Source organism: Acomys russatus, chromosome 9, assembly GCF_903995435.1.
Source record: "Acomys russatus chromosome 9, mAcoRus1.1, whole genome shotgun sequence".
Taxonomy (NCBI): domain Eukaryota; kingdom Metazoa; phylum Chordata; class Mammalia; order Rodentia; family Muridae; genus Acomys; species Acomys russatus.
Genome location: NC_067145.1, coordinates 34,216,059 through 34,228,398, shown reverse-complemented (window position 1 = coordinate 34,228,398; position 12,340 = coordinate 34,216,059). Strand labels below are relative to the sequence as shown.

General features: G+C 40.0%; 1 protein-coding gene across 1 annotated transcript; it reads left to right on the top strand.

Annotated features, from left to right (window-relative positions):
* Positions 1 to 5,657: 5,657 nt before the first annotated feature.
* On the top strand, positions 5,658 to 11,052 carry LOC127193862 (testin-2-like). Its single transcript, XM_051151118.1, has 7 exons — positions 5,658 to 5,783; positions 6,484 to 6,606; positions 6,696 to 6,842; positions 7,026 to 7,250; positions 9,685 to 9,847; positions 10,444 to 10,561; positions 10,953 to 11,052. The coding sequence occupies exons 1-7, from the start codon at positions 5,658 to 5,660 to the stop codon at positions 11,050 to 11,052; spliced, it is 1,002 nt and encodes a 333-aa protein (XP_051007075.1).
* Positions 11,053 to 12,340: the final 1,288 nt, after the last annotated feature.

Below are 12,340 nucleotides of genomic sequence, written 5' to 3'. Positions count from 1 at the left end.
ATGGATTTGCGGTAGGGATAATTGAGCAGGCGGTGAACAGCTGGTTAAGGGAAACCAACCATTGGTTGGACAACTAGGTAGAGGAACTAGTTGTTTAGGAGAAGTAGAGGAATGGAGGAAAAAGAAATACTCGGAGACTCAGGCATATGCGGTACAAGCTGAAGTTCTTAAAGCCCAGGAGAACTTTTCTTTTCTTTTCTTTTAATTTATTTAGTTGATTTGTTTAGAATACATCTCAATTGTTATCCCCTCACTTGTATCCTCCCGTTCCTCCCTCCCTCCCTTTTTCACCCTATTCACGTCCCCTAGGTCTGTGACAGAAGGGGATATCCTCCCCCACCATATGGTCACAACCTATCAAATCTCATCCTGGTAGCCTACTTATCCTTTCTCTGAGTGCTACCAGGCCTCCACACCAAGGGGAAGTGGTCAAATATGGGGCACCAGAGTTCATGTCAGAGTCAGACCCCGCTCTCCACACAACTGTGGATAATGTTCTGTTCATTGGCTAGATCTGAATAGGGGTTCAATGCTTACTGCATGTATTGTTCTAGGTTCGTGCAGTAGTTTGAGCAGACCCCCCTGTCATGATGTTCTTCTTATAAGTTTCTAGGACCCTCTGGATTCTTCTATTTCCCCATTCTCCTATACTTCTTTCACCTAGAGTCCCAATAGGAAGTCTCCACCTCTATCCCAATCTCCTAGTAAGTGAAGACTTTCATGGAACATCCCTTTTGGGCCAGTGTCCAATTATAAGTGAGTATATACCATGTGAGGCTTTTGGGGTCTGGTATGTTCATTTCTAGTTCCATCCATTTGCCCACAAATTTCAGGATTTCCTTATTTTTAATAGCTGAGTAGTGTTCATATTCTATAGTGTAAATGTGCCAGGAGGCAGAGACAAGTGGATCACTTTGAGTTTGAGGCCAGCCTGGTCTACAAAGTGAGTCTAGGACAGCCAAGGCTACACAGAGAAACTCTGTCTCAAAAAACAAAAAACAAAAACCATAGTGTAAAGGTACAGTTTCTTTATTCATTCTTTGACTGAGGGAAGGAGAACTTTTCTATCTGTCTCTGTCTGTCTGTCCAACTATCTTCTTGCTTGCTGTTGCCCATCTTTCTCATTTTCTTCTTGCTTTCTGTTACCCATCTACCCATCTCTCTTGCCATTCTTCATCTATCCATCTTTCTAGCTATTCTCTCTCTCTCTCTCTCTCTCTCTCTCTCTCTCTCTCTCTCTCTCTCTCTCTCTCTCTCACACACACACACACACACACACACACACACACACACACACACACTTACTCCTCTCTCATGTCTGTTACTTGCTTGCCCCCTCTCCTTGGGCCAATCCAAGTATTTTATTGAAATGAAGTTCAATTTTTGTCATTACACATTTCATCATGATTTTTTTCATTGTTGCAATCACTAGGGCAACCAAAAATCAACAAAGTAACACGGAAATATGAAAAGTTCTATAACCTACAACAAAGAATATAACAAAAAAATCAATTAATTTCCAAACAATGGTCAGCATAACCTGCTCATTATCTTTTAAACAATACACAGGAAAATTTAATCATACATTTCCCTGGCTAAAGTCAATGTGTTTAAAAGATGGTTATGGCAACACAGCTTGAACTAGACATTCTCTGAAGAAAGAACTTGGCCTCTTACAGTCCCAGGCCAACAGGTGTGCTATCCAAGCCTAGACTAACTGACAAGGGGTCCTCTATTGTAAAATATCTGTAAAGAATGGCATTCCAAACCTACCTTCTAATGTTCTCAAACAGATTCTAAGGAAACATTTCTACAGGTAACAGTATCTAGTTAGGTACTATTATGTCTAGGTTTTTTACTTTCTTACATGCAGTTTCTGCTTAGGTGCTCACAGTCAGAGCAAAATGTGTTATCATTGTCTCAAGCCTTTGGCCAGATGCCCTCTTTCAACATTCTCCGTGGGAAAAAGTTTTCCCTGTATGAATTTCATAAGGGCTGAGAAAAAAAAAACAGTTTTAGGAGAAATAGCAGATTTCTAAACACTACACCTGGACCATACATAATATTTAGGGGCAGTAGTGATCAGCTGGAGATCTTTGAAATTTTGTCAAGCAAAGCCTCAACAGCTGTTCTGGATGTCTAGAGATCATGCTGGACAGTTGGAGGACTCTGGAACTTTGTCAAGAACAGCCTCTATGACTTGTCCTTATGTCTGCAACAAGGGGTCATAGCAACTGAAGGGACATCCTCTAACTAGACAAGTTTCCTAATAGAGTGAGGGGAACACCAACCCACCCACAAAAACTTCAACTCAAAATTCACCCTGCCTACAAGATGTGCAGGGATAAAGACAGAGCAGATAGAGCAGAGATTGAGGGAAGGTCCAACAAATGCCTGGCCCAACCCAAGACCCACCCCATGGGAGAAAGCCAACTCCTGACACTATTAACCATAGTCTGTTATGCTTGCAGACAGGAGTCAAGCAGAGTTGTTCTCTGAGAGTTGTCTTCTACCTAGCAGAGGATTGAAATAGATGCTGAGACTCACAGCCAAACACTGGGTAATATATACGAAGCCTTGTGAAAAAAGTGGGAGGAAGGAGAAACGAACCTAGAGGTGACAGATGCTTCACAAGAAGATCAACAGATCCAAATAGCCAAGGCCCAGAGGGGCCTGCTGAGACTGAAGCACCACCCGAGGACCTTGCATGATTGGACATAGGCCCCATGCAAAGATGTAACTGATAGGCAGCTCAGGCTTCATGTGAGTTCCCTAAAAAGGGGAGCTGGGACTTTCTCTGACATGGACTCTCTTGCCAGTTTTTCAATTACTTCCCCCTGGCAGGACTGCCTTGCCAGGCACAGGGGAAGAGGACATACTCAGCGCTGATGCAATCTGATGAGCTGGGGTGGATGAGTAGAGGGTCTCCCCTCTTCTGAGAAATAGGGGAAGGGGGATTTTGGGAGAGGCAAGGAGGGGGAACTGAGAAGAGAGGAGGGATGGGGCTATGAAGGATGTAAAGTGAATGGATAGACAAATCAATAAATAAATGAATGAATAAGATAAGATAAGAAAACACAAGGGTGTGTCCAAATGACATGATATAGACAGTCAGGATTTGAAAGCTGAATTCAGTAAAGAATTAGAAATGTTGAAGATAACTGCAGCTTAAATGAAGATGGGATTGAAGGAGCTTAACAAACCAGTTAGGAAATGCACAAGAAAGCATTAAAAGTAGATGAGGAAAAGACAGAGATCATAAGAAACTGAAGATAAAGTAAACAAAAAAACAAAACAAAACCAAAAAAGTGGGACCACTCAAGCAAAGAACATGATCTTCTTTAGGTACATAAAAGAAAAATTCAGGAATTGTCAATCCCCACGATGAGATGAAATCTTTATTACAGGAATACAAGGAGGAAAATCCCAGGTCAAAGGCATAGAGCAGATCTCTGAAGAAAGAGCCTGGGGAATGTAGGAGAGACGATCTCTAATGCTGGTTCCTTGGTAGTATTTATATTAGGGAAATGACAATTCTGCAAAAAGCAACTTACATTCAATGCAATAAACAATCAAAATTCCAATGAAGTTGTCATGGCAACATATAGGTTAGAAGTTCAGTGTCTAAGGCCCTAAAATACATAAACAAATTAAATATCCATTAGGATTTTTGTGTTGATCTTGTGATAGAGTTACTGGTGAAAAGATGGCCTTGTATATCTTAAACAACTTTCTTTTTTAAAAAATTAATATTTTATTAATTTATTCATATTACATCTAAATTGTTAGCCCATCTCTTGTATCTTCCCATTCCTCCCTCCCTCCTGCCTCCCCCCTACTTCCCTCCCCTATGTCTGTGACTGAGGGGGACCTCCTCCCCCTGTATATGCTCATCGAGTCTCTTCTTGGTCACCTGTTATCCTTCCTCTGACTGCCACCAGGCCTCCCGATCAAGGGGACATGGTCAGATATGGGACACCAGAGTTTGTATGAAAATCAGACTTCAAAACGATATAGCTTGGAAATGTATTGGATTCTGAATATACGCATGTGTGTTCACCCAGCAGTGGAAATGCAGCTCACTGTGAGTGTTTGGTGTATGAGTTAAGTTGTGATGGAAGTGAAGGGAATTCACCTAGAGCACATGGAGTCGTAGCCCACGCTAACGGTCCTGAAAGCAGGACACAGCTTGATGCAGTAGAAGAATTGACTGTCTCTGAGTTGTGTAAAACGGTTATATTGTCACTTTACATCTGAAGGTACAAAGCAGCAGATCCAGTGTGAACAAGTCTAGATCTCATATATGGATCCCATAACATTATAATATGTACCTTAAATATACAATACCATTCATTCTGTAAAAATAAATGGCAACTCTCTTTAAAAAAAAAAAAAAAGAAGAAGAAGAAGTTCAGTGTCTATTTCTTTTAAACAAGGCTTTTTTTTTTTTTTTTTTTTTTTTTTTTTGGTTATTGCCAATGCAATGCTGAGATGATACCTGGCATCGAGGCTACAAATTCTGACCTTCACAGTCTTTCTTGATTTATGGCTACAGGTTTTACCCTTTCTCACCATCCTGTTTTCTGGTGAGTCCCAGTGTCACTGAGCTCAACTCGGCTGTGGGATAAAAGCAAGATGGCTCAGTCACTCCAAGATATTTTAAGCAAAACTTTTCTAATTTAAAATGAAGACATAGGCTGAAATTCAACACAAAGTTACTTGAAAACTTTTTTCTTGAGCCATTCAATAACACGATGTCAGAATTCAAGACTTCAAGTCTGTATTGCTGCCTTCGCTGCTGAGGCCATGCTGCTAATGGTGATTTGCAGTGGAAGCCCACAGCCCAAGGGCCAGATGGGATAAGATCTTAGTACAAGCCTGGAGTCCCAGTCCACTCACTGACATGGGAAAGCACAAGAAGATGATTGGGGTGGGGCTTCCTCTAGAAACTTAGGATTTAAGGTCCGAGGGCTATGTAACACAGAGATCCTGGGACTACGAAGACCTCTGAAAGCCTGACTCTGTGGATTGCATCTGAGGAGCAGCAGACATGACAGGTGAGGCCACTAGACCTGTGAAGGCAGATTAGAAACTGAAGCTGAAGGAAAGTCCTGGACAGACTCCCAAGCAGATTCATCCAGAACGACAACGTGTCTCCAACCTCCATGGCCAGCCCTGGGGTAGGGGAGCAAGGGAGGTGGGTAAAAAAGGTACCCTCCAGGACCCAATTCTGTCCCAGGACTCAGAAAAAAGTCTGTGCCTCTCCACGAGGCCATACAGGGTGTCCTAGTTCATAATTACTATGTCGTTTACCTGCTCTGCCATTCAGCACCATCTTTTTACAGATTACCACTAGATGACATGTGCTGGTCTTGGCTAGCATGTGCAGAGGGGAAGTGTCCATGCTCGTGCCCTGGCCTGACCCTGGAGTATTGAGAACCTGGTCTTGAGAGTAGTCTTTCCTTGTACCTCACCTACACTGTGGTTTCTGCTTTAAGCCTTGTCCTCAATGCTTCCATAACCACCTGGGATAATAGTTAAAATAATTTTATTTATTTAACCACGATGGCCCTAAGTTTTAGATAGGAAAATAGTGTTTTATGGAAGCACCAATGTAATTAGGGTCTCATTTCTTCCCCTCTCTAGGTTTTTTAAGCATGACTCCTATTTTATTCCTGGCTATCCTTGGTTTGGGAGTGGTCTTAGCTGCCCCAGAACTTGATCCACGGTTAGATGATGAATGGCATGCATGGAAGGCAGAACACAACAGAACATACACAGTGGTTGGTAACGTGAAGCTCGCAAGTGAGCCCCAAAGAGTATTGTCCTTGCTATGTAGAGCTATCTTACGTTTCTATTGCTGTGATAAACAGCACTACCAAAAGCAACTTGGGGAGGAAAGGGTTTGTTTGAACTAATACTTGTAGTTCATCATGAAGGGAAGTCATGGTGGGACGTCCTAGTGGGAATCTGGAGGCAAGAACTGAAGCAGAGCTGCTTCCTGGCTTTTTCCTTCTACTTTGTTCAGTTGATATCAGGACCACCCTGTTCAGGGAATATACTACCTACAATGAGCTGGGACCTTCCAAATGCAAATAAATGACAACTAAGAAAATGCCTAGTGGCTTGCTTACATGTAGGTCAGTCTTATGAAGGCATTTTATCAATTGAGATTTCCTCTTCTCAAATGACTCCATCTTGTGTCAAGTTGACAAAAACAAACAAGCAAAATCCAACCAACACAAGAACTTGTGGTTACAGTACATGTTCTGGAAACCAGTTCTTTCCAAGGCTTAACCTGATGACAATCGTTCTGAGCACTGTAGCAAATGTCCTTCTGGTCACTAAGGAGGGATAGTGTTTTTCAGAACCATACAGCCATCCGTGGCCATCCTCTCTCTTCATTTGTGGCAGGAGATTCACTGAGTGAACGTAGGGTGGGCATACAGTAAAAGTAAAAACCACACATTTTATGTATTTTAGAATGAAGAAAGATCAAGGAGAGTGGTATGGGAAAATAATATGAAAATTATTGAACTGCACAACCAGGAATACCTTAAGGGGAAACACAACTTCACCATGAGAATGAATGCCTTTGGTGACTTGGTGAGTATGGCATGAATTACATGAAGGTGGTTTTTTTCCTTTCAGTTCTTTGTAAGTAGTCCATGCTTTTTGATGTTTTTTTTTTTCAGACTAATACAGAATTCATTAAAATGCTGACTGGCTTTCAAACCCAGAAACTCAACAGGTTGGAGGCATTTGGAAAATTTCTTTTGCATGATATCCCTAAGGCTGTGAATTGGAAAGAACAAGGCCATGTGACTCCTGTGAAGGATCAGGTATGACAGTTACTCTCTTGAGTTCCACTGCCCACAAGGAGTTGAAGAAGGAAATGTCATCCTTGCTTTTACTGCCTGTGGAACAGCATGCAGTACACTATTTTATAAGGTTTTTTTTTTTCCAACAAATTCTCAATTGTCTGATCCCAGTTTGTGGCCAAGAGCTTTTTCTTTCTCCTTTAGGGTTACTGTGGCTCTAGTTGGGCTTTTAGTGCAACTGGGGCCCTAGAAGGACAAATGTTCCGGAAAACAGGTGAACTGGTCCCTCTGAGTGAACAGAATCTAATTGACTGCTCCGTGTCTTATGGCAACCAAGGATGCCATGGTGGCTTCATGCAGTATGCATTCCAGTATGTGAAGGATAATGGTAGCCTGGCAACTGAGGGGTTCTATCCGTATGAAGGACAGGTACGTAGAGCTCCTATATTGTTGTCATCCTAGCTCAGGCTATAGAAAGCAGAAGAATCAGAGGGATAATCTGCTCACTTTAAATTCACATTTTAATTGAATTATTTTATTGAGAATTTCAAATCATACATGTATATAATAATTCTACCAAGTTTACTCACATTTTCCCTTCAGTTCCTACTCTATGCTTTCCAACTTCCTATGTGTCTTTAAAAGAACTCACTAAGTCCACTTAGTGCTGCCTCTAAGTGCATGGCATAAATTTATTGAAACAGTTCCATAAGACAGTATTGAATCTGAAATAGAAGCATTTTCGTGACCTGATGGTAGCAATATTAATCAATCCCACATATCCATGAGCATATGACACTTATCTATTGCTATTATATTCAACACCTTTCTTCCGTGTCAAGCCTTTCACTGTACAATTTTCTTGCTTGGTTATATTTATTCCAAAACATTTGCAGCTACTGTGAATGTGATTGTTTCCCTTAGTTCTTTCATTTCTTTCTCAAAATGTTTGTTGTTGATATATTTGAAGGGGAAAGGATACTGATTTTGTATCTGGCTACATTGACAAATATGTTTATTAAGTGTAGACATTTTCTGGTGGAGTCTTTGTGCATGTGTGTGCATGTGTGTGTGTGTGTGTGTGTGTGTGTGTGTGTGTGTGTGTGTGTGTTTCATATATGAAGGACTTGAGAATGTCTTCTTCAGGAAATATGTGATTGATGTCACTTAGTATTCTATTCATCCTGGGTTTCCATTTTTGGGAAGGTTGTGTTAGTACAGAGGACTGAATCCAGTTCCTTATGCACGCGAGGCCAGCATCTGGTGGCGTCTTCAGAGTCTCTTGTGTATACATTTATAGCATTTGAAATCAATGGCACCTTTTCTTCTTCCTTGCCTATTTGTGTTCTTATCTCCTTTCATTTCCTTGCTGTGTTTTCATAAGTCTTCACAACAAAAGCAACACACAATGAGTTCATAGGAAACTTCATGATAAATGAAGAAAATCTCAGAACATTTCTACTAAAATTAGGATCATATTGAGGTGGTGGGGCATCTGTAAGTCATCAATGTTGCCATGTTCTAGTCTCTTCCATGAATCTATTGTTCTGTGAACATAAAGAATAGGAAAGCCATTCCATGCAGTACAGATTTCCCCATTGTGAGTATTTGCTATGGATGGAAGATCAGGACTCTGAAGAACATGTAAGCTAATTTCTGATTTCAAATGTCTCTGCCATTTCACTTCCTGAGACCTTTTCTAGGAGCACAGATTAGACATGCTGGTTTGGAGGGATGCAGATCTTTCCCTTTTTGCAGTTCACAGCCAGTATTTATTGAATTGTAGACAACTGAAATTGCTTAGAACTGACAGTATTTGAGTGCAATGGAAACATTAAATGTTAGTGTATTAAAGATCCACAAGACTTTTTGTGCTGATGAAAAAAATGTCCTAGTTCTCAAGAAACATGTCCTATGGCATTTCTGAGTAAAAGACATGTTTTCAACTATATACCAGCATAAATTGATATATCTATGAATATATTGTATTACATGTATGTGAACATACATACTCACATACATGCACATACAAATTAGATAAATAAGAGATAGGAAAGGGAGATGAGAAGAAGGAAAGAAGAAAGAATACTAACCCCAGTGGGCCCAGGTGTGAACAGCAAGTGAGCTGAGTTAGTTTGGCATTCTTCTCATTTCTTGGACTTTGTGGTTTTGGAAATTTAATTTTTTTATTTATAATTAATGAGACTTTCATATATTATGACTGTACTTACAAAATTTTATCCTGATCTCTCCCTGGACCACTCCTCTGCTCTCCCCACTCAGTCTCAAATTCATGGCCATTTTTCTTCAATTGTTATCATTATTTGTATATATGTAACATATATATGTATACATAAACATAAATATAACATGTGAAGACTCTTTAGTGTTGCTCACATGTATGTGTTTAGGGCTTAACGCTTGGGACTGAGCAACTTTTCAAGAGACTGATATTCTCTCGCTTTCTTCTCTCTCTGTCTCTGTCTCTGCCTCTCTGTCTCTTTCTCTGTCTCTCTCTGTTCTGTCTCTCTCTCTCAGTTTCTCTGTCTCTGTCTGTCTGTCTGTCTGTGTGTCTCTCTCTCTCTTTCTCTCAGCAGCTATAAATTTCCTTCTGAGAATTCCCGCATGCCACATTTATGATGAACATCAACTGCTATTACCACTTTTCAGGACTTGTTTAGACAACAATATTGTTGACACTTTATGTGTGTAGCTTCCTGTCATATAGAAGGCATTTTCTTGGATCACATGTCCTGGTCCACTGGCTCTTGCAGTCTTTCTGCCCAGAGTCATGTAGTTCAAAGAAAAGTTGCACAGGAAGTGGACAGCAATGATCACATGTTTTCCCGCTTAACTTTCAAAGGAAGGATCTTGCAGGTACAATGTTGAGAAGTCCACTGCTAGTGTCAGAGACTTTGTGCAAATCACAGCAAGTGAGGAAGCCCTTATGTATGCTGTGGCAAAAGTGGGGCCCATCTCTGCTGCAATTGATGCGAGCCACAGTTCCTTCCGGTTCTATGACAGTGGTAAGCATAGTTTCTTCAAGAAATTTATGAAGAAAAAGTATGTCTACGTCATGACATGTCAACTTGTTTATGATTTGGGCATATAAAGTTAGTATAAATGTTTTGATTGGTTAATTAACATTCTACATGTACAATATTTGCATAGGACATGTCTACTTGACATTGCGTAAATATCTTCCAAAACCGTGAGTCAATCATGTTTTGTAAATTACCTACACTGTGTTTCATGGAGCTAAGTTTAGGTGAATTTTCTCTACTAATTGGTCTTCAAGACTTAAAATGAAGATTTTATTTCTCAAGGTAAGTCTAACAGGAAATTCTTGAATCCAGTAATTTTGTATTCCATGGTTTGGTTGAACTGATATTTTTTTTTTTTTTTTGAACTGATATTTTCTAAGGATTCTAGCAGAGGATTTATGCTGAATTTTATTTCAGTTAAATACACATGAGAGCATACGTCCCTAGCCTTGATAACAATGACTCCTCTTGTTAAATCTTATCTGCTGTGTATGTGGAAATGCTTCTCTTGTTGTTGGTGACATGGTCACTGTGAGGTCACTGGAGTCTCTCACCTCAGCTTTAATTTTATTTTCCAGGCATGTATTATGAGCCAAATTGTAGAAAAGTTCTCCTAAATCATGCTGTATTGGTGGTTGCCTATGGCTATGAAGGAGCAGAATCAGATGATATTAAATACTGGCTGATAAAAAACAGGTATAGATTGCCAAAATGACTTGTATTTGAAATTGAAAGCAATTACTGTCTGTAGGTAGCATATGGATGCAAGAACCAGCAGTCTTTATTCCATGGAGGTTGAACTCAGAACTTTCCATGTGTGGTTATGACACTAGGATTCTGTCATATTTGGGTATCAATATGGAATTGTACTATTGCACTTCCGGATTCTGACACATTTCTAATTCTGAGCTACATGTGAGTGGAAAGAGATTCCCTACAGTGGTTTTCACAATCCCATATAAAGTCACTGTTTGTGTTCAAGTTGACTCTCTTCCTTTTCTCAATCTGTCTATTAAGTGTGGGTGCTGCCTCAGTGTTGGAGTGAAGCTAATGTAATAAAGCTGCTATATTGTGTGTTTTCTTCCAGCTGGGGTGAAAAATGGGGCATGGAGGGCTACATGAAAATCCACAAAGACTGGAACAACCACTGTGGAATTGCTACTTATGCCACATACCCCATTATGTGACCTGAGACAGGTGGAGCTAAAGAAGGGGTGCTCTGGGTATCACAAAGGTGGGGATCCCTTTCACAGCTAAAGCATTATCTGCTTTGTGGGATACAACACCTGAGTCACTGAAGATATGATATGAATTCCAGGACATTTCTGCATCTGTTAATTATTACTACTCTGCTATTTTAAGCAGCTTCATAACAGCAATTTCCCCCACCTCCACCAAAAAATACAATAGCTGAATTCTTACTTTTAAAAATATGTACCAACTTACATCTTCAAAAATAAAGCTTAAATTTATTATGTGGGGCTTCTTTTTTGTAACCCAGCATGTAATTCATTTTGAGGGCGTACTAGACCATGGTAGTGATAGTCTAGAGAGAGGAGTGAGTAAGGATTCCACACGCATTCTTGTTCTCTTTCCAGGCTTTTGTCTACTCATCAGGAGTCACAATCTAAATATGGCATATAGATGTGCAGGACTCTAAATATGCTTTGTGGATGTACAGGACTCTAAATATTCTATATAGAGGTACAAGAGTTCAAGTTTTAAAAGTTGGGTTGTTTATTTACTTATTTTTTTCTAACTTTTAAGGATTTATTTTATTTTTAGAATTTTCATATATTAGTGCTGTATTTATATTATCATTTATAACCTACACACTCTCCTCTCCAGATGCTCCTCTGTGACACCTCAACTCTATGGTCCCTTCTTTATTATTGTTAGTACATATGTATATATATATATATATATATATATATATATATATATATATATATATATATATATATATATAACAATCAACATACATACCATACATTCTGGTGGGCCCTGGGTTTCTCACATGTTTTTGGGCTTAAGGATGACCTTATGAGGGAGTCCTCCTTGGAAAAGACTGATTCTCCTTCTCCTAGCAGCCATTAATTGCCAGTAGATGTTCACACAGGAGTGGGGTCTTGTGAACGTTTTCACGTTCGTGACAGGTGTCAACAGCTGTCATTGTGTAGGTCTTTCTTAGGTGACCATATTGTTAATATTTCAAGAGTGTAATTCCCTGTCATAGGTGGAAGGCACTATCTTGTAGCAAGCACGGTGCTGTGGCTCTTGTAGTAGACACCACAGTCCTCTGGACCTTAGAATCTTTCATCCCCATCTTCCATGATGTTTCCTGAGTCTTAGATATAGAGGTTATGTTGTAAATATATCAGTAGGGGATGGGCCCCAATAGTCTGCTGTTCTCAGCATTTTGACAGTCGTGAATTTCTGCACTGGGCTCCGTCTGCTGAAAAAAGAAGCTTCCTT

What these genes read in the sequence shown, in the direction of transcription:
- LOC127193862 (XM_051151118.1), top strand. Translation starts at nt 5,658, where the DNA reads ATGACTCCTATTTTATTCCTGGCTATCCTTGGTTTGGGAGTGGTCTTA. An exon ending in ACAACAGAACATACACAGTG is followed by an intron (nt 5,784 to 6,483) that starts GTTGGTAACGTG and finishes TATGTATTTTAG; the next exon opens with AATGAAGAAAGATCAAGGAG. An exon ending in CTTCCGGTTCTATGACAGTG is followed by an intron (nt 9,848 to 10,443) that starts GTAAGCATAGTT and finishes TTTATTTTCCAG; the next exon opens with GCATGTATTATGAGCCAAAT.